This window comes from Vicia villosa, linkage group LG7, assembly GCF_029867415.1.
Source record: "Vicia villosa cultivar HV-30 ecotype Madison, WI linkage group LG7, Vvil1.0, whole genome shotgun sequence".
In the NCBI taxonomy this organism is placed as follows: Eukaryota; Viridiplantae; Streptophyta; class Magnoliopsida; order Fabales; family Fabaceae; genus Vicia; species Vicia villosa.
In genome coordinates this window covers 87,645,166-87,668,992 of record NC_081186.1, presented here as the reverse complement: position 1 = coordinate 87,668,992, position 23,827 = coordinate 87,645,166, and the positions used below count along the sequence as shown (strand labels likewise).

General features: G+C 31.8%; 2 protein-coding genes and 1 long non-coding RNA gene across 25 annotated transcripts; 1 reads left to right on the top strand and 2 right to left on the bottom strand.

The window, feature by feature from the left end:
- Positions 1 to 10,932: 10,932 nt before the first annotated feature.
- Positions 10,933 to 11,899, bottom strand: LOC131617726 (uncharacterized). The gene is made up of 2 exons (XM_058888981.1): positions 11,745 to 11,899; positions 10,933 to 11,666 (listed from the first exon to the last, which is right to left on the bottom strand). Exons 1-2 carry the CDS (start codon positions 11,839 to 11,841, stop codon positions 11,266 to 11,268), a joined length of 498 nt encoding a protein of 165 aa, XP_058744964.1. The 5' UTR covers positions 11,842 to 11,899; the 3' UTR covers positions 10,933 to 11,265.
- A 1,330-nt stretch (positions 11,900 to 13,229) lies between these two features.
- LOC131615609 (uncharacterized) lies at positions 13,230 to 22,033 on the top strand. 23 transcript variants are annotated; one of them, XR_009287878.1, is made up of 12 exons: positions 17,315 to 17,460; positions 17,561 to 17,816; positions 18,005 to 18,055; positions 18,704 to 18,767; positions 18,850 to 18,893; positions 19,038 to 19,100; positions 19,252 to 19,378; positions 19,614 to 19,912; positions 20,450 to 20,919; positions 21,017 to 21,307; positions 21,391 to 21,493; positions 21,771 to 22,033. It is a non-coding gene; the product is annotated as an uncharacterized LOC131615609 (long non-coding RNA). The 23 variants fall into 23 exon arrangements; XR_009287881.1 differs by having other exon boundaries at positions 18,482 to 18,767; XR_009287869.1 differs by having other exon boundaries at positions 17,561 to 17,928.
- On the bottom strand, positions 15,438 to 16,321 carry LOC131615608 (glycine-rich protein 5-like). The gene is made up of 2 exons (XM_058886748.1): positions 16,163 to 16,321; positions 15,438 to 16,088 (listed from the first exon to the last, which is right to left on the bottom strand). The coding sequence occupies exons 1-2, from the start codon at positions 16,257 to 16,259 to the stop codon at positions 15,634 to 15,636; spliced, it is 552 nt and encodes a 183-aa protein (XP_058742731.1). The 5' UTR covers positions 16,260 to 16,321; the 3' UTR covers positions 15,438 to 15,633.
- Positions 22,034 to 23,827: the final 1,794 nt, after the last annotated feature.

The window sequence follows — 23,827 nt, the reverse complement described above, 5'->3', positions numbered from 1 at the left end:
AGAAGTTAAAGTATTATATGAGTTTGAATTTGTGTTTTTAAATGTAAGAAAGAGAAAATATTATTAGTAAAGATTAAAGTCATTTCACAATTGTTTCATATGATAATTAAACTTTGTTCTTTGAGGATATAAACAACAATGTTTTAAAGCTAGCGTCTCAATAGAGTATTTTGTAATTGATAATTTAATAATTAAGTATTTAAACATACGTTTATATTAATAATTAAGTATTTAAATTATCAATCACTCATGATTTTATACATGATGTTTGATGATTCTCATATTAGAACAAGTTGTTTTAATTGTTTCAATTGTTCTTGATAGTATTAGAAAATACGCATTTATAAAAAAAGTTATCATGTTAAATCTATGAATAAATATATCACTTTTTCTTATTATTCCATATACATATATATAATCTCACAATGTAAAGAGAAGTAACCAATTCACTCTTGTTGGTTCTTCTATAATTATATTAAAGGCTTAAATGCACTTTTGATTTCTCTACATATTGGTATTTCCAAACTAAAAAAGCCAACGATTAGGTCCCCCAATTTCAAATAAGTTGAATTTTTTATGGTACCCGATCATTTGGCAGATTTTTTAATGACATGGCACCTTAAAATTTGTCCAATCACATGCCACCTCATTAAAATCAATTAATTATTCATTTTTAATTTGAAATCTAATATTTAATTTTTCAAAAACATTTTAATTAACATTTTAATGATTAAAAAAATTTCAATTTTTCAAAAAAAAATTACATTTTAGTATCATTAATCTCATTTTAAATAGATAATTTTATTATTATTATTTATTATTGTAAAATTCTTTTTCCTATTCATCACGTTAATTTTAAATAGAAATAGTATTTTATATTATTATTATTATTATTATTATTATTATTATTATTATTATTATTATTATTATTATCATCAAACCATCTTAAATCTTAAAAAAATTATATTTTTTCTAATACAGATTAAAAATCCAGAATTATTTTTGTTGGATATATGGATGGAGCAGAACACCAATACAGATTAAACTCAGACTTGAAAACCTACACAGATTAAAAACCCACTTGGTGGTAACAATCACCTTCTCACTTCTCAGCAACACAGTTTCATCCTCCAAAACACTAAAACCTCTTCAACCCATTCACCATCATCAGAAAAACATAGTGCTCACAGATCTGGAAAAAAACACCACCAATCATCACACCCACAAACTAAAACCTTTTCCACCAACAAAATCCGGAAACGGCGAAGAAGAGTTAGAAGAAGAAGAAGAATGGAAATTTAATTTTATAATTGAAAAATTAAAATCCTTCCCAGATTTGAAGAAACTCTAATTAAAACTCTTGAACCCTAAACTCAAATCCCTTTCTCTCGTTTTTCAACGAATCTAGAAAACGATTGAGCGAAGAAGGTGGAAAGCGAATTTGGAAAATGGTGAACAGAGAAGAAGGTAGAGAGTGAAAATCTGGAGATTTATACAAAAGAATGAAAATTATGGAATGCAAATTATACTTGTTAAGACAGGAGAATGAAAATTTAAGATAATAATACTAATTTAATAATAATAATAATAATAGATATTTTTTAAAATTTAAGATTTAATAATAATATAAATTATAATTTCTATTTAAAATAAGATTAATGATAATAAAATAAAGAGTTAATTGATTTTAATGAGGTGGCAAGTGACTGGACAAATTTTAAGGTGCCATGTCATTAAAAAATCTGTCAAATGATTAGGTGTAACACCCCATTTCTACCCCGCAATTATAAGCAAAAATCAGAGTGCATTTAAAAAAATATTCATCAAAGATGGGATGTCACAATTCGACTTAACCAAACAAACATACTTATATTGCACTTAATAAAGATACATAGCATTCGGAACAAAACTTCATTCACCACTTACAACTTAAACTTATAAACATCTTTATATTCAACTTAACACAAATGTCATCATGGAATACAATAATCATATAATAACGACTAATCCCCCCGAGTGCTATGTATCAGAGCAATGGACACCGACTCAACTTGCCATAAAGCAACATCAAGACTTCACATAAATAACCTCGGACCTCCACGACTAAACTTGAGTACCTGCCCATTTCCCATGGTAGGGGAAATATCAGCAAAGGGGTGAGATATCTTACAATATAAAGGAATGCATGATAAATAATATAGGAGATATAGATCATACATAATTTCACCACTTCGCATCACAAAACATCTCACAACAAGTTTCACCATAAAACAACTTATCAATATAATACAACTTTCAAAACGGAAACGATGTCATTAATCACATATTCAAATATACACGTATGATATCAAATACATCGCAACAAACATATCATTATCACGTCACAACAAACACCTGGTCATCTCAACAATCCAAACACAATTCAAATGCGACTCGAATGTGACTCAAACTTATGCATATGCATGTGGTACCATTGGAGTAAAACTCCCGTCTCAAACAGTTTGCCATTGGGCCGTCTCAAACATTTGCCACAAGGGTCGTCTCAAACATTTGCCACAAGGGCCGTCTCAAACAATGCAATGGATGCGACTCAAATGATGCACATCCACAAACACAACTTAAACCACTTAATCAGCTTAAACGACATAATCAACTTGAACGACATAATCAACTTAAACAACATAACCACATCAACTAAACAACATCAACTCAATGCCAAGGTTCTATGGCAATAACCGTATTATAGTAATTTACCACATCTAAATCACACCATCACATCATATCGACATACAACATCTATTCAACTTCATTCTTATCAACATAATACAACTTATCAATAGTGACCATAGGGTCTACAATAACAACAACGACAAGTTCATCATGTTATAGCAACAATAACAATTCAACATATTGCACAACGACAACAAACATCAACATGTTACAACAACTACAACGATTCATCATGTTACAACAACAACAACAATTCACTATATTGCACAACAACAACAAACATCAACATGTTACAACAACTACAACGATTCATCATGTTACAACAACAACAACAATTCATCATATTTCCAACAACATCAACACGTTCATTATATTCCTTAATTCAATTAATCATCAAAATACGTTATATTCAATTTCATATATATTGTTAAGTCATCACATGGCATCATCGTCGACTCATACATATCAAATACGCACAATTAATCGCATATAGCATACAACATCTTTATTAATCATGCATATCATCACATACATCATTATCTCATTCATCATAAGGAAGTTACTTATCATTATCTCAATAACATTGTATCATCATAAGAAGACATACATCAAGTTATACTACAACACAATTATGTCAATTCGTCGCAAAGAGTATACCTCATATGTTAACACAACATAGTTCATCACTTAATCCTAATAAACATAATAGGAGAATAGATCCTATTAATCATTTTATTGCATCATGATATAGTTCATTGCGTTAGCTTTCCAACGCTTCGAACGGCGCCTAAAACGGAGTTACGGATCACAAGTTACATCATTTCAAAGTTTGGAAAAAGTTTTGCAAAACAGGGTTCGCGGCGCCAACAAAGTTCGCGGCGCGAACTGAGCGAATTCAAAAATTCCCAACTTTCTGCCAAGCAGTTCGCGGCTCGAACAGTAGTTCGCGGCGCGAACTGGCGATTTCAGAAACCCCCAAAACACAGAAAACAGCATACGAAACTCATCCAAAAACCCCCAAACTCAACCCAATCAAGCTGAAAACACCCACCATCATGAACAACAATGGAATACATGTTATAAACACAAATACAACACATATTATGGATCTTCTAACATCATAACAATCATCAAACATCAATTAAAACACATTTCAAATCATGAATTTACACATTTGTTCATAAACCCTAACATCTCTACACACAACTTCCATGGAGAATAACATACAATCTAACCCACCATATACATCATCATCCCAACACTTAGAGAGTAAGAACCCCACCCTTACCTTAGCAAAACCTTCATCTTCAATGGAGTCATCCCTCTCTTCATGCCATAACTTTCTTCTCTTCCTCTCTTCTTTCTCTTCTTTCTCTTCTTTCTCTTCTTTTCCACAAAATGAGTTATGAGGTTTAATCTCTAAAACCCTAACTCTTACTATCCTTATTTTCTTAATTGGGCTTAACCCACAATCCAACCTCATTTTCTATATAGGCCCAATTCATAATATTACTCTAATTACATAATTAAGTCAAACAACACACATAATTGAATAATCACATAACATAACGAATATTATTCCCAATAATATTCCCCAACTACAATTGCTCCTTAAATTAATTAATACCAACTCGCAATTGTACTTCTCTGACTAATCCGACTAATAAATCCGACCACAACTTAACTGCTCAAATTAACATATTAATCCAAATTACGCCTTTAGAATAATACCGATAAATCCCAACTTCAACTAATTCCAACGAATAAATCCTTAATAATTTAATTAAATAATTAATTAAATTCGGGGCGTTACAACTCTCCCCCACTTAGAATATTTTCGTCCTCGAAAATCCATCCGACATAACTGTCCTTAACTTCGCTTCCAACTCTCCAATTCTCAATTGCGTTTGACAACACTTCGACTACCAAAATAACTCAATCTGACTTAAATCCAGTGTCAATTATTCGACATCTCAATGACATACTCGTTAACAAGTTACCAACCATCTCAGGAATCTCTCGACTCACCAATACTTATGGTAACAACAACTTTAACACGCTTATACTCGGAGATACAATCTCACTTCATTAACTTAGCAACAGAGTCATCACTGTTCAACAATACCTTGACTATCGATCCTTAAGGTAGTAACAATCATAATCCTCATATACTTGGGTGTTCAACTCCACACTATTATCTATTAACAACATTCTCAACACCAGAACACACACGTATTTTCATTCCCTTAATTATACATTTCATTCTTTAACCAACACCAACAACTCTATCTCCGCCTCGTCATATCACTCTTATAGTGACGTCAACGTAGTCAACATACTCAACCCAGTCATAGTACAAAATATCACTTCTTACTTACAGAGTCCAACAACAATATCACGATAACAGAAACTAGAACACGTATAGCATCAATATAACAAGATTACCTGACGAATACACCCAACTTCACCATAACTAACAACTCTAGTATTGTTCTTATAAACTCGGCAAAAATACCATATTTCTGATACATCGTTCTCATCTTAACAGCCCGCCAAATCAAACATGCAGATACAAACATACCACTCTCCAAGACTTCTGATACTTAGTTCTTCACTTCTAACAAACACACATGCATAGCAACTGCGCCACCTTACACATCCGCTGCGCAACTCTGATACTCCATCTTAAGTCATTGTCCACGTTATATCTTTCCGTCAATCATATGGTTCACAAGTCCTAATCTAGTCCAGACTTCTTTAAACATCCATCACAAAATCGTTGTTCACTCGACATTCTCAATCCTTCACTTTGCGATGCTATCTCGCCTATAAACCAGCTTCTCCGACTTGTTCATTACTTCTCAACTACTCTTGGATACTTTTCCATTAATTCATACCAACCAGAGAACAACCATCTTCACGACATAACATTCATCCCTTTACGCACTATCAAGCTAGCAAGATATGTCTATGCCATCCAATCACGATTTCGTCTACTATCAACAAGAGATTAAGGGTGATCAAGTCCTCAATTTGTCAATAAATAGCCGACAACCATAATGGAGTATAAACCATCATTACCAACATTAATAATGTTCTTTTCCAACTTGTACTCATGTCACTAGAAGCACTAAAATTCTATAATCCACTAATCTTTCAAAATCATCCGAAAAAGCTAACACCGACGTCTTGTAGCTACTTTCTTAAGCACCTCTGACGATACATCAGAAAAAAAATTCATGTACACCATTATCCGCACTTCTTATTATTGAAATCATACTCATCTCTTCGCATTACCAATTCTTACTCGCGCTTCAGAAAGTTTCAACAACTTCAACGGCTTCTACTACTGCCTCAATCACTTGCATCAATCTTACAGCAATACTTCTTTTAATCACTGATCCAACATCGACATCTTATGCAAGGTTGCTCAACCAACAACTTCACAGTCCATCAGCAGCACTGGAACATCGCACTTTCTAAATTTCATCTTCTAGAATTTATTTTCATTACTTACAGTTAGCCTCAGACACATCAGGAGCTTGCACCATACTCGCATACCAACAACCTCTACATAGCTCCTCATCCTTCGAGAAGTGAACATAAAAAAAATTCCTGCTCATCCTCTTCCTCAAGATGCTCCACTTAATTAGCAACAAAATCTTAAATCCAAATCATCATCGATTCAGGAAACAACAAACTCCAACAACACTTGTACTATCGCCCTCAGCAGCATACTACATCCTATAACTGAAACATAACCGAGAAGCATAGCTTCTCCCCCACTTAGCTTCAAACCAACTCCTGCAGACAAACAATCAGAAGAACAACAAGTACCGACAGTGTTTCACACACTCGTCGTGTACACAGGAATAAACATCATTAGACGACATTGGCCGGACAGACCAACCAGACTCTGATACCACTATTGTAACACCCCATTTCTACCCCGCAATTATAAGCAAAAATCAGAGTGCATTTAAAAAAATATTCATCAAAGATGGGATGTCACAATTCGACTTAACCAAACAAACATACTTATATTGCATTTAATAAAGATACATAGCATTCGGAACAAAACTTCATTCACCACTTACAACTTAAACTTATAAACATCTTTATATTCAACTTAACACAAATGTCATCATGGAATACAATAATCATATAATAACGACTAATCCCCCCGAGTGCTACGTATCAGAGCAATGGACACCGACTCAACTTGCCATAAAGCAACATCAAGACTTACATAAATAACCTCGGACCTCCACGACTAAACCTGAGTACCTGCCCATTTCCCATGGTAGGGGAAATATCAGCAAAGGGGTGAGATATCTTACAATATAAAGGAATGCATGATAAATAATATAGGAGATATAGATCATACATAATTTCACCACTTCGCATCACAAAACATCTCACAACAAGTTTCACCATAAAACAACTTATCAATATAATACAACTTTCAAAACGGAAACGGTGTCATTAATCACATATTCAAATATACACGTATGATATCAAATAAATCGCAACAAACATATCATTATCACGTCACAACAAACACCTCGTCATCTCAACAATCCAAACACAATTCAAATGCAATTCAAATGCGACTCGAATGTGACTCAAACTTATGCATATGCATGTGGTACCATTGGAGTAAAACTCCCGTCTCAAACAGTTTGCCATTGGGCCGTCTCAAACATTTGCCACAAGGGTCGTCTCAAACATTTGCCACAAGGGCCGTCTCAAACAATGCAATGGATGCGACTCAAATGATGCACATCCACAAACACAACTTAAACCACTTAATCAGCTTAAACGACATAATCAACTTGAACGACATAATCAACTTAAACAACATAACCACATCAACTAAACAACATCAACTCAATGCCAAAGTTCTATGGCAATAACCGTATTATAGTAATTTACCACATCTAAATCACATCATCACATCATATCGACATACAACATCTATTCAACTTCATTCTTATCAACATAATACAACTTATCAATAGTGACCATAGGGTCTACAACAACAACAACGACAAGTTCATCATGTTATAGCAACAATAACAATTCAACATATTGCACAACAACAACAAACATCAACATGTTACAACAACTACAACGATTCATCATGTTACAACAACAACAACAATTCACTATATTGCACAACAACAAACATCAACATGTTACAACAACTACAACGATTCATCATGTTACAACAACAACAACAACAATTCATCATATTTCCAACAACATCAACACGTTCATTATATTCCTTAATTCAATTAATCATCATAATACGTTATATTCAGTTTCATATATATTGTTAAGTCATCACATGGCATCATCGTCGACTCATACATATCAAATACGCACAATTAATCGCATATAGCATACAACATCTTTATTAATCATGCATATCATCACATACATCATTATCTCATTCATCATAAGGAAGTTACTTATCATTATCTCAATAACATTGTATCATCATAAGAAGACATACATCAAGTTATACTACAACACAATTATGTCAATTCGTCGCAAAGAGTATACCTCATATGTTAACACAACATAGTTCATCACTTAATCCTAATAAACATAATAGGAGAATAGATCCTATGAATCATTTTATTGCATCATGATATAGTTCATTGCGTTAGCTTTCCAACGCTTCGAACGGCGCCTAAAACGGAGTTACGGATCACAAGTTACATCATTTCAAAGTTTGGAAAAAGTTTTGCAAAACAGGGTTCGCGGCGCCAACAAAGTTCGCGGCGCGAACTGAGCGAATTCAAAAATTCCCAAATTTCTGCCAAGCAGTTCGCGGCTCGAACAGTAGTTCGCGGCGCGAACTGGCGATTTCAGAAACCCCCAAAACACAGAAAACAGCATACGAAACCCATCCAAAAACCCCCAAACTCAACCCAATCAAGTTGAAAACACCAACCATCATGAACAACAATGGAATACATGTTATAAACACAAATACAACACATATTATGGATCTTCTAACATCATAACAATCATCAAACATCAATTAAAACACATTTCAAATCATGAATTTACACATTTGTTCATAAACCCTAACATCTCTACACACAACTTCCATGGAGAATAACATACAATCTAACCCACCATATACATCATCATGCCAACCCTTAGAGAGTAAGAACCCCACCCTTACCTTAGCAAAACCTTCATCTTCAATGGAGTCATCCCTCTCTTCATGCCATAACTTTCTTCTCTTCCTCTCTTCTTTCTCTTCTTTCTCTTCTTTCTCTTCTTTTCCACAAAATGAGTTATGAGGTTTAATCTCTAAAACCCTAACTCTTACTATCCTTATTTTCTTAATTGGGCTTAACCCACAATCCAACCTCATTTTCTATATAGGCCCGATTCATAATATTACTCTAATTACATAATTAAGTCAAATAACACACATAATTGAATAATCACATAACATAACGAATATTATTCCCAATAATATTCCCCAACTACAATTGCTCCTTAACTTAATTAATACCAACTCGCAATTGTACTTCTCTGACTAATCCGACTAATAAATCCGACCACAACTTAACTGCTCAAATTAACATATTAATCCAAATTACGCCTTTAGAATAATACCGATAAATCCCAACTTCAACTAATTCCAACGAATAAATCCTTAATAATTTAATTAAATAATTAATTAAATTCGGGGCGTTACATTAGGGACCATAAAAAATTCACGTTATTTGAAATTGGAGACCTAATAATTAGCTTTTTTTAGTTTGGGGACTAAAATGTTAAAAATACCAATATAGGAGGATCAAAAGTGCATTTAAGCCTATATTAAATAATAAAATATAAATGTATGTAGGCAAGACATTTTTTAATTGTTAGTTATTATGAGAATGAATCATATATTAGTTATACTATTAGAGAATGATTGAAATTAATCATAGTGGAGGAAAAAGCCCCTAAACCAATTAACATAGATCCGTCCCATATTTGTTAAAAAAATAAAACAAATTTATCATTCCTTTATTATATCTTTTGACTTCTTATTAATAGGAAAATATTTATTCATAATATTTTTTATTACATTACAATATAGGGGATTAAATTTAGAGGTAGATATATTTTTGTCCTTTAAATATCTCAAATTTTAATTTTAGTTTTTATTATAGAAAAATAACATATTTTGGTTTCTAAAATTTGTTTATTCATGCAGTTTTAGTCTATGTTATTTTTTAAAATTTTAATAATAATATTACATTTGTTGAGTAATAAAACTGAAGAAAAAAATACTAATATCGCATCATTCCATAACGCATTTTCCCAAGAGCATTTTATATTACATACAAGCTTTTGTGATACATTTTCTTACAAATTTAAATCACTTATAACAATAATCTTAGATTTTTATCATATGCGTTGCTCTAAGCTTATTTCTAAAAGAGTTTAAGAAATAATTATAAAATTCCACAGTTTTATGACAAAAATTACAAGAATGAAACGCTTGATATTTTTATTTTTTAAAATATGACTTAACGTAAATGAAATGAAACATTGAAGATATATATTTTTTAAATATGACTACATATAATTAAAAATAGAGTGTTATTATAACAATAAGGAGGAGAACCATAACTCCCCAATATTTATAATTCCATCGTTCACAATATAAATCCTTTAACTGAGTTAGATGATATTTTTTTATATCATCTAACTCAATAAAAAATATCATAAAAAAAATGAATATCCTAAAATATATCATCTAGAAGGGAGTTTTGTCTTTACATATTTTTTCTTCTATTTTTTTTTTTCTTCTAGCAAGAGGGCTTGGTACTTCGAAGCCAATTCTAAATATTTTCTAGATAAGATTTTGAAGAGCTCTTACATATGAGATTTTAGAATTGGCTTTGTAATGGAGATATAAATACCACCTCATGTCTTTTGTTTAGTAAAGACAGTTCTCCAAGTAATTTTGGTTGTAATGTAGCATTCTCTCCGAGTATTTCTTTTGGATCTTGATATGCTTTACATTGGATTATAATATCTATTATACATTGTCTTCAATATTTATTTGTTTTCTAGAAAAGAAATTATATTAAACTTTTCTAGTAATTTATACCATATTCAGTTGTATAATATGACAATATAAATTATTAAAATTAATAAGAAAAATTTTCACAAAATAAATTGACATGAAACCAAATACTTTTATGTATTAAAATACAATACTAAAGGTTCGATTAATTTAAAGTCTAGGCATGGAGTAAGATGAAGTCTAGGCATGGAGTAAGATGAAGTGCATGCTTTTGTTATAGATACTACTCCGTAATAAGTTATAAATAAATTTTACTTTTTAAATTCATTGAATAATTAATGTATTTGGTTTATATATATATATATATATATATATATATATATATATATATATATATATATATATATATATATATATATAAACCAGATACATCAAGTGTTCCATTAATTTAAAAAGTAAAATTTACTTATAATATATTCATGCATTTAGTTTTTATGATTTGTCCTAAAACCCTCCAAATCCTTCATTTTCTTCTTCTCCTCTAAATCTTTGTTTTCTTCTCCTATCGAACTTACTTCATTTCTTTTCTCTCCTTGTCCCCCAAATTCATTATTTCCTCCTCCTCCTCCTCTTACACCTATTTCATTTCCTATTTTACCTTGTCCTCCAAGCCCAATGTTTTCACCTCCATCTTGAATTCCTCCAATATTTATCGAACCTTTAAAATCGCCGCTTTCGAATGAACCTCCCACTCCACCTTGATTTATCCAAAACTTCAAATCTTCACTAGAATGTCTTTTTCGCAGCCTTCCATGATGTCTACTTTCTCTTAAGCGTCTATTTTTATTTATCCCAAGTATTATTTTGGATTCTTCAAATGCACGAGCTGCAAATAAAGTAAACACAATTACTAAAATATAATAAAAATGAAACAAAATTGTGCAAACAAATAATTTTTATATACTTTGTTTCTCTTCATCTTGGGGTGGTTCAATTGCTACAACAGAAATGAAAATTAGTGCACAAAGAAAGAAAGCAAAAATAAAAGACTTTATCTTCATCTTTGATCTTCTACAAGTTTAGTTGATGTTGAATGTAAATGCAATTAACCACTATTTATAGATCATGAGACTTGTTAAGTTTAAGAAGCACAAAAGGACCATCATTACTTAATGTATTGTGTCGTAACAATTTGGCTCATGGAGAGAATAATGGACCATGAAGAACTATTGAGAGGTAAATTGAGACATGTTTGTTAAATCGGCTCATCATGGTAAGTAAAACATTTATATAACTTGCAAGGTGCTTTGTAGTTTTTCACAAGCCACTTTGTTTTAAAGTATGTTTTTAAAAAATTGACACAAAATTTAATTTGAATATTATTAATTAAAATTTTAAAAACACCGTAAAATTTTAAAATAATATGCATGTTGGATTTAAATTAATTATGGTTTTTACAATAATTATAGTTGTGTTTTCTCTTTCATTTAAATAAGGGTTAATAGTACTTTACCCCCTGTAATATTAGCGAATTTTGCTTTTGCCCCCTCCCTACCTTTTGGCAACGGTTTTTTCAAAAAAAACCATTGCCAAAACCTGCCTTTGGCAACGGTAGGGGGGTAAACCGAAACACGCTCATATTACAGGGGGGTAAAGTACTATTAACCCTTTAAATAAAAATTCAAATTAAAAAATAAACAAATGTATTTAATTCAAAATATTATTAGTTAATACATACAATATTCTTTTAAATTTGTAAGATATTACTTCATCTTATTATTTAGCATTGCTTTCCTAGAGTTTATGAGTTTGATTCTGAAATGAAGGAAAGATAGACTAGTATTAATTACAATGCCTATAATGGCCCTCAATTAAAGATTAAATAGGAAATAAATGTGTTGATAATATGAGTATTGGGAAGATTAAAATGTGATTTAATTTATTTTTAATTATAACTGAACCATGCCTATGATGGCCTTCAAGTAAAGCATTCCATGAAGTGGATTCCTATGTACTTTGTATATGCCTATATTGATAACATTGATTTGTTATTTCCTTGATTTTAATGCTATTTGGACTTGAGTAATAAAGATCCACTCCATTTCTTAAAAAGAAATGTAGGGTCCATTACTATAGTTTTGTGTGCATAGTAATGAAAAAGAAATAGAGTTTAAAAATGGAGTGGATCTTTACTTTTGAAAGATGTATAGGTATTGGTGATTTGTAGCAGACTCAATCCGAAGTCTAAATAAACAATGATATGTTCCTTCATGTTCAAGCTAGATATGATGAAGTAAAGAGGAAACGCGAGGAGGAACTCTTCCATTTTTGTGAGGACATGAAGAAGGTTATTTAAGATCATAGGTCGACCGAGACATATTTTCAAAAGAAGATCTAGTTTAGAGAAGAATCAATCTCATATTTTACTAGATATATGTCTTGACGAAAAGAAATAATGGACACAACTCTTTTAGACTTGGAGATGAGTGTCTCTTCCCTTCGTCTTGAGAATGATATCTTGAAGAGGCATTCTAGTCAATAAGATTTGAGGAGCCAAAAGAGAAAATTGCTTTATTGGCTTTGGTGTTGGGATTTTCATCCCTCCTACTTAAAGTGGCCCAAATGAATGTGGTTTAGTGACCAATATGTGTATAAGTCTTTGTTGTTACTCAACTAAGAGAATTAAGCCATTCATTCATTGTGTGAGAGAAACAACAAAAAAAGTTAGCGAGAAAACAGTATTCTCGTAGCCCATTTTTTGCACAGAGAAGTTCTAGAAAATCGGAGCTTGCGCAAAATCTAACGGTCGAATCGTCTTGAAATCTTTGCACAATGTTCATGACTCATAGGAGAAAATTCTGAATAGTGGAGATTGAATTCTGAGCTTTGTATGTAAATTTATCGAGTTGGTCTTTGAGGTTAGAATTTTTTGGTATTTTTGAATTGTTTTGTCTTTCTTTGTTCTTGTTGTATTCCAAGATTGATTGTAGATCTTTATGATGTTTATGTATGTATGTTTCTAACTAGTTTTAGAGATAACCTTGATTGTACCCATTGTTGATCATAGTAGAGATTTTAAGTGGCATATGGGTCCCGTGGTTTTTTACTCCCAACTAACTGAGGTTTTTCCATGCTAAAATTATAATGTGTTGTTTGGTGTGTTTTTGTTGATTGTCTTTAAGTTGCATTTGATATTTAGAAGAGTTTGTGTTGTTGAATTATTCCGTTGCGTTTGTGATTTTCTCCCAACACTTGGATAGCATGAAATTGAGGAGAATCCACCTAGAAGCTTGTCTATTGTTGGACAAGAGGCTCCAAGTACAAGAGGGGATTGAATTGTGGTATTCAAAATTCGCGATTAATTTAATGGTTTATTACTTAGGATGGAGATTTTGTTAGTATCTCAAGATTGGAGGAAAAAGTAGTAGAAAGTAAAACAGTGAATAATACAAGTTCAAGAGATAAGGGTTAGAAATATGACACCAAAGTCATATCCCTAAAAAATCTTCTTAAGATCTCACTATAATACTGAGCTTTTACACCTTCCATAAAACTTTGATACAATCGAATGAAGAGATTTTACACTAACTTATCCCCCAAACTAAAAGAGAGTTTTTTCCACAAGATTAATGCAAAAATCAATGTGATTTTAGAGGATGATCTCAATAATCAAACAAGCTTTTTCAGGTTGAGTTTTATAACCAAACAAGGATTTTACAAGTGGTTGACCTGGAAAAAAAATTAAACTTTTAAGAGTATCACACTCTTGAAAATAAAATCAATGGCATGATAGAAGTACCTCTCTTTCCTCATAAGTAGTTTTCACTCCCAAAGCATTATGGCAACTTTGGTGAAGAAAAATATTTAAAGAGAGAGAGAGATAAAATGAAAATAATTAGGAAAAATTCAAATTTGAGTGTGAAATGAAGTAAGGAAAGATCTCCTATATATAGGAAAAAAATTGGCTCAAAACGGAAACAATCCATAGACTGAATTAATGGCCTAATCAATTAAGCTAATCGATTATGTGTATCCAATAATCGACTTTTGATACCCAAAATAAAAAGTGTATATAGAGAGTCTTATCAATCATTAAAAGACTATCATAATTGATTAGAAACTCAATTAAACATCGTCTAATCGATTAGACCTATAATATAATCTTATTTGAATGTCATCTACACCTCTTCATAAATGAATGACATTCTAATTCTCAGTTTATTAAAATAATATAACATATTGTACTTCACTAAAATATCTCTTCATATTTCTTTATCTTTAAATATATTCTTAACATTGAGGAGGAATATAGTATTTTCTTTTTTTCATTCTACAATGTTAAAAATAGATCTTCGAAATCTTATTTTAACTAAAAGTGAGTTTAAAATAAAATGATTAAGTTTTAGACATGTCCGTGTAAATTTAATTTGAACAATTAACGTGTGTATGAAATTCATGTTTAAAATCTTCATAGTAACTTTTTGCTCTAAAAAAATTTAAATCCAAATATGGTGTATCAAGGATCTCAAATATGAATCAAGTAATCAACAATATCATGTGTATTGAATAATTGATAAATTGAATTAGTTTATCCTCTTTGAAGAGTATGAGTTTAGTGACTTGAACCTTCAATATAAAATCTAGTTTCACAAAATAATTAGAAATGAAACTATGGTACTTTGAATATATTAAAATGGGATAATAAAAGTGATACAATATCTCATGATGTTGGTGAAAGAAAATAAAATTTAAGGAAAGGATATTCATCCTATTAAAGCCTAAGCATGAAGTAAGATAGAGTTCATGCTTTTGTTATACATGCTTCTTGAAATACAGTACATGCATTCATGCATTTAGTTTTTATGGTCCCAAAGTCCTGCAAATCCTTCACTTTCTCCTTCTTCTCCTCCAAATCCTCTATTTTCTCCTCCTTTCCAACTTACATCATTTCTTCTTCCTCCTTGTCCTCCATACGCACTATTTTCTCCTCCTCTCCAACCTATTTCATTTCCTCTTTCTCTTTGTCCTCCGAACCCGAACGCGCTACTTTCTCCTCCTCCACTCCAAGCTACTTCATTTCCTAGTTCACTTTGTCCTCCAAGTCCATTGTTTTCACCTCCTCCTTGAGCTCCTCCGATATTTATCGATCCTTTAAAATCTCCGCTTTCTATCGAACCTCCCCAACCACCTCCATTTATCCAAAATCCCAAACCATTATCATTATGCCCTTTCACCATATCTCCACTTCCTCCTATGCCTACATCCTCATTTACTCCAAGTTTGGTTTTGGAATTTTCAAATGTACCAACTGCGAATAAAACAAACACGATTATTAAATAGTTAAAAATTAAAAAATTGTGCAAACAAATAATATTTATGTACTTTGTTTTCCATCATCTTTTGATGGTTCAGTTGCTACAACAGTTATGAAAATTAGTGCATAGAGAAAGAACACGAAAATGAAAGACTTGATATTCATCTTTGATCTACTGCAAATTTAATTGATATGAAATATATAAATGTAGTTAGCAACTATTTATAGATCAAGAGATTTGTTAAATTTAAGAAGCACAAAAGATCATGATTTCATAGTATATTGTGTAGTAAGAAATTTGGCTCATTGTGAGAATAATGGGCCATCAACAACTATTGAGTGGTAAATAGGGACATGCTTATCTAATCAGGTAAGTAAAAAATTTATATAACTAACAGGGTTCTTTTTTTATTTTTTTCAAAACCGGTATAGTCTGATTTTGGGAGTCAATTATAGCATAATGGTAGTCCCTATTAAGTCTAGTGTCCATCACCATTGGACCAATTTATAATTGATAATAGGGTTCTTATTCTTTTGCAGAAGTAACTTTTAATGTATGCTTTTAAAAAATAAATACAAAATTTAATTTGAATATTATTAATAGAAAATTTAAGTAGCCTTGTATAATTTTAAAATATGCATCTTCTTTAAAACAATAATAGTTATTAAAATAATTATAGTTGTGTTATTTCTCTCATTAAATTTTTTAAATTTAATAACTAAAACAAAGATTTTATTCCAAATATTATATGTTAATAGGCTTCGTGTTCTTTTAACTTGAGAGAACCCCTAGTTCTTCCGTTAATGATATCTTGCTTTCAAAAAAAAAAAACTTGAGAGATATTACTTCATTTATTAAATTTAACTATTTATAGTTATAGTATCACCTAGTTGAGTGTGCGTGTAAGATCTAGCGGTAAAATATTTGGGTTTTAAGAGTGTGCTCCTCTCAAAGTGTCAGGCTTGAAATTTGCTAGATATAAATTGCTTATTAAAAAAAATTATCACCTAATTGAAATAAATTTCACTTAAGTTTTCATATTTTAAAATTAAATAATTTTAATTTGCTTTTACACACATATGCACGCATACCACCCTCTTACCTCTTCTAAGTTTGATAAAGCCACTTCCACAAGCTGGCAGCATGCTAGAACCGCCCATGACAATATAGTTTGTAATTAATAACCTTTTCATATAACTATAGTTTGGCTGATGCGATACATGAGTGAGTTATATGTAAAGAATAATATACAAGTTACCTCACTTCAAATATTTCTATTGAATCGTTAAACATGACCAGTCAAGAACTAAAAGAGCAACCCCACACTACAAGAAAAATGCCCTTTGGTGACGGCCATTTTTCAAGGTTTTACCTACAGACAATAAAAACCGTCACTAATTCTTATTTTAATATTTTATTTATTCAACTTTACTTATCTTTATTATTATTATTATTTTAAACTCAGATCTCTCTCTTTTGACAAAACGCGAAGAACCTTCTCCAAACGCGCCACTCATCTCTCCCTTTCTCGTGCCGACAAAACGCGAAGAACTTTCACATAAGCGCTTTTCCAAACGCGCTTTTTTCTCAAATCGATTCTCACGGAAGTTCTCCAACGTTGCTTTTTCCCCAAATCGTTCAATCGCTCAAACCCTAAAATTGTTCAATCGCTCGAACCCTAAAATTGTTCAATCGCTCAACCTCAAAATCGTTCAAATTGCGTAAACCTCAATCACTTGAATCGTATCAATTGCTCAAACCTTAACAATCAGATTTGAATCGTTTCAACATCAAAATCAATCATTTGAATTGCTGAATCATCAAATCTTTTGTGTGAGCTCTGTTTATCATATCATGTTATAGGAGCCGTAGTTAAAATAATTCAATTTGATGTTTTTCATGTCTTTAGGGTCGGAGTCATCGCCATTATATGCGCCTCGCCGTCACCGACACGATTCAGGTACTGTAAACTTTTAAAACTAGTTTAAATGTATTTTTTAATGTTTATCTGACTATTGATTTCATCTAAAATTTGTTGTTTTTGTCACTAATTTATACTTGTTATTGAATTTGAGTTCATGGTTATGCGTTAGTTTTGTCATGCTGAGGAATACCGTTGTTATTTTTCTAGTTGTGTATTCATTTATTGTTGGTAATTACTTGCATTCACCAATTTCGGTTTCCAGTTGCATGTGTATTTACTAAGGAAATGGCTATTGCTGCTTTCACTATCAATGTAGTTGATGACCCCTGCACTTTGAGTAAAGTGTTATACTTGAGACCCCTTGGAAATGTTTATGAGTGGAATCTAGATTTTGTATATTTACGTAAAGTTACGTAGCAGTAAATTCATTTTCAACATTACCTATATACTACTGGAATCTAGATTTTGTTACTTCTGAGGAGTATGTCTAAAGTTACATTTTCTCTTTCTACGGAAGCAAAGATCCATTCACGACGGAGACAAATCCAATGCAATTCTCCATTCATAGTTTCAACTCAACTCAACTTACAATACCTACAACTATCTAGTAAATCAATTTTATTCTAAATATGGTTTGGAGTTTGACAAGTCTTGGTTTTTGGTATTATTCTTTCTATTATGCAGGCAATTGGCACAATCAACATGGCTACTGAGTTAATCCAAAAGTTGGGCATTTTTTCCATTGGAGGTTAGTATTTCTAAAATTTCAGATTGGTTTTCATTGGATACAATTGTAACTAAACTACTCACTTGTTTCTGGTCTTTTTTAGAGCCACAAAAGTTTTCAAATGATGGTTACGAAGAACTGATGCAAGTGAGTCATCTTGCTCATGCTATGCTTTCAATACTTCTTTTTTCACCCCTTATTATGTGCTCTCCTAGTCGAGTTCTGAACTTTCAATACTACTAACTTCTTTTGCCATTGAATTTTGGTTCTTTTTTTATCTATTTTGTGCAGACAATTTGTCCGCAATTTAAATATGGGCGCTCCAATCATTGAAAGTTTGAGGAAGCACACAAAGTTACAATCTTTCTTCGCTGATTTAAATTCTTTTAAACATAGTTTCTTTTCTCTTTTTTGAGTTAATAGTGATTAACCCTTGTATGGCGTATTTGGACTGTCACCTGATGGTTACAAATCCTTTTGATTATGTTGAACCTTCCGCGAGTAGTGCTGTGGAAATCGCTAGCAAACAGTTCGGTCAAGTGGAGTGTAAATGGGGAGATAACGGTCTTCAGGATATCATTCAAGATCCGTCCATTGTTGCCGTTATTGTCGTTTTGGCTGGACAACATTAGGTATGTTGCTTTTCGTTAACTCATCATTGGGTAGTAGATATAACTTCAATCATATTAGCGCTTTAGAATTGATTATGGATGTGTATAATTGATTCTGACGTGTTTAACTGTTCTGAGTAGAATTGATCATGCTTTCGAGAATTGATTCTATTTAAGTTAATATGTGGATATGATTTGTAACTTTTGAGTCTAAACGCACCGAAACTCACTTCTCACAAATTATCAATTGTTGCAGGTTGAAATCTCACTCAAGATGTTGAAGGCTGGTAAACAAGTACTTCAAGGTAATGCTTATTGCAATTGTAGTGTGTGGTTGATGGCATTGTTTGGTATGCCATCAAGGTAATGATTAATGCAAATGTAGTGTCTGTGTGTGTATTTCTTTCTTTCTTTCTGAGGGACAGTTCAACATTTAATAATCATTATTTTGATATTAATATTTTTGTGCCGCTGACTATATTTCCTCTGTATTTGGATGTACTTATGTGTTGGGTGGCTGATTTTGTGGATATGAAGAGAAACCTGATGCATCTTGTAAGTAGTAGCTCTAACTTTTTGGGGTATATTCTCTTTTACTATTAATACTGTTGTTCTTTTTCTTCTTATTTCTTATCTTTGCATGATTCTAGGAAAACTAGAGTATAGACCATCCTTCTTCATTTGCACGCGATCACTTGATTATGTTACTGACTTAATTTAGGTCGCTATGAAGATTTGGTATGAAAGACATTGAATGTAAAATTCTTCTGTACAATGTAATAATACAGAAGTCAAACTGAAACTTTGTTGCGTTCAGGCATTCTTTATAACCTGCACATTATGCCACTTATCTATTGAAATTTTCTTGATTTAATTCAAAAAGTAAGAAAAGAAAGATACCGACTCTTTTACTGACGATGTACTATTGGTTAAGAATGTAATTTACATTCAAGTCTTGCATTGCATCAATTTGGTTTGGGTTTTGTGAAAAAAGAATAAGGTAAGAAAGAAATATTGGAAAAGAACAATAAAGAGAGTGATATAGCTGCTCCTAAACTCTCAACATAATTAAACATTAATTTGATACTGCAGGTACAACTGAGCTGGAAACTGCATTATCTCCCTACAAGTCTTATTAAAGATACTGTTAATCATATTTTTTTTAATGCAGATTCACAAAATTAGTAATGGACTAACTGATGTGGATCCTGTTAGATGGCTAAGTTTCATGTTAATTGAGATTATTATAATGAAATTGCTTAATTGACCTAAGTGTCATGTTACTAAATGTGTCATAGCATTAAGTATCTAATAGTTGTTTCATTGTGTCTATGTTTTCTCAAAATTGAATACTTCACTATCTAGTGAGGTTATTTGCAACCTGATTTTGTCATTAATGCAAGTGTATGCATTTAAATTATGTTAATAACTGTAGTTTACTCCTCTAAGGAATTTTCATCTAGGGCAATAATGAGTGATAAAGGAGAAAAGACTTTCCTTCTATGTGCATAAGAAATGGATCAACAAATCAACTATTGAGACCATGTAGATGTGGCTACTAGGTTTCATCCTATTTCTATGCTCTTTTTATTGTGCAGTATAATATGATTAATGTTGTAATTTTTAAGTTTACTTAACTTTACACAAGTTTTCTTGTAGAGAATATGAGCATGCCAAGTGGTGAGGAGGGGCAGAAAGAGGTCTAAATATTGATGTGTACTTGTGTTAGTATTGTATGTGGTCTATGTTTATGGCCATAGCATGAAATTGTATCAGGCATTATTTGTTTGGCGTTCTTTCTCCAATCCTTGTTGAAGTTTAATCCTTCCTCTTTTATAGAGAAAGAAGCGAGTCACGTAGAGGGTTTTAGTCCTGAGTAAGCACTAGTGACAATTGGGGTGGAAAGGAGCTTAAAGAGAATCTCGTGGGATGCGTGCTCTTTAACCTAAGGTATTCTCTTTGCCAAGATTAAAAAGTCTTCATTCGCTTATATAAGGGATTCACCTTATTACATATATTTTGCTCAACTGCAGGCTAAACAAATGATTGACATCTATACTAGATTTTCTTTTGAGGAAGCTGCAATACCTGTTATTCCGGGTCTAAATTCTAAAGGGGAGACATTTGCCATTCTGGGTAAGTTCTCTTAATTTTGTTCCCTCTCTGATGTAATGCTATTAAACTTGAGTTAAATTTTTGAATTTTAAATGTTTTCCTTAAAGTATGATACCTGGAAAACTTGCAAGTAAAAGTTTAAAACTTTTGCTTTTATGGTAGTTTGATACCTGAAAAACTCATGTAATTATTTTTGTGAGCTTTAATTAATCTTTCAACTTCTTAATTTGTGTTTCTTTATATTATTGTCTCTTTTGTCTTTTTTTGTGTTCCTAACAATGGCTAGCCAATAGTGCAGATTTTCTTGGGCTGAGTTGAGTGAGTTAAGAACGAAAAAGCATCTCTGCTGACCATGCTTTGTTGGGGAAGCTAACTAGTTAAAATGAGAAACCGAAGGTGAGTTAAGAAAGAGTGCACAGAGTCAAGATATGTTTGTGAAAAGTCATGTGTTGTGCTTATTAGTGCTCGATAACGATGAACAAATTTGTTTGAATATTAGCTTGTAATTTGTCCAATGTTGCTACTTACTTTGAAATAACATTTTAAGGATTAATTGTTTTTTTTTTTTTTTTGGTTACAAGGATTAATAATATGGATGTGTTCTCAATTGTGTTGAATAATATGGATATGAATGCTATTAATTAAATTAAATATTAATTAAAATTTTATTAATTATAATTGAGTAAAAAATATGCAGGATTTGCAAAAGAAAATTTTTTTCTTCAGAATAGCACTTTTACCGACGGTTATTAGTTGTAGCCAAAAGAATAACTTTTCTGAGAGAAATAGTGACAGACAACTTAAACTGTAGGTAAAGATATATGTCTGTTGGTAAAACTTTAACAGATGCACAAAAATCCGTTGCTAGTCACTCACTATAGTGCACGGGCAACATGGCCGTCGGTGATTTACAATTTGACTTTTACTTACGGCTAAATGACATATAGTGATGGATTTTGTCTGTCACTACAGGTCAATTTTCTTGTAGTGCCAGCAATTTTTTAAATTTAAAACACAGCAAAAATTATTGAATAATAGATAACCAATTAAATTGAATTACATATAATTTTTCAGAATTTTAAATGATTAGTGAAGTAACGAAGTAAAGTATTGATAGGGTGGATTTGTGCTTCGGGTGCAATGTAGAAAGGATGACAAGTAAGATTAGTACTCCACCACCAAAGTTAATGAGAGAATAAAGAGAAATGTGAGAGTAAGAATAAATTTGAAAACCTAAATGACGTGTTTTTCTCATTATATAGATAGCAGTTAAAACCATCTGCGTAAGATATGACACATTGTGTAGTTAGCAATTAGATCTAATGAGATAGTGATCGACGCGTCTCGGTTTTTAAATTGCCTATTCTTAGATGAATGGAGTCACTTGCTCCATGCGCTTTACCTCTTAATGGTGCTCTTGGGCATGTCGCTTTGAACCTTGCGAGCGGCTTAGAAGAGTTGCCCCAAAGTCCCTGTCCTTACTTTGTAGGACGAGGGTTTTCTGGGTACTCCCCTAAGATGGCTAATTATCAGGAGAAGACGAAGAACCACTACTAGAAAAGCACCTAAAGTAATATGTTATTACATCGGTCATTAAGTCAACTGAAGTAAGAGCTCTTATTCAGACCCCTGCAATTTTTTTGTTTTATTAAAAGACATTTCACTACAGTCCATATTAGTAATCGTATTGATATGTTAAGGCACACAGGCTTCGAATCCCAACACCATCAATTTTCTTTCTTTTTTTTTGTTACAAAATTAGTGTGTCACTTATAATTATAATATTTATATTAAAACTAAATTACCTTTCACCACGGTCCATAAAAGCAATTGATGTTAAATGTACATACATGTTATCACGGTCTTTTATATACACCGTGGTGAAAGGTATAACATATATTTAAGTGAAAGTTTCGTCATTCAAGAGAGAACGTAGTCGTCTCTCTAAAAAAATACAAACTCTCTCGCACGCCTCATCCTAACTCCATGAATGGTTGCATAACATTTCTTCAAAAAATTCCAACATATCTTCTTCGTGTCTTTTGGATCAAGGAAAGGTGTTACACGAAACTCATTTCTTTCACTTCCTCGTCACATTTCATATACATGAGACGTTCTCACATTTTATGTTGTTGTTGGTATATGTCGTATGTTGTGTAAGGTATGTTGTTGTTTATTTTGTTTTTGTTTATATATATTGTATGTTGTTGATGATTTTTTTGTGTGGATATATGTTGTATGTTGTTGTTATTGATAAAAGTTGTATGTTGTTGATAATGAAAGTTGTATGTTGTATCTTGTTTAAGGTATGTTGTTGATGATTTTGTTTGTTGATATATATTGAATGTTGGTTAA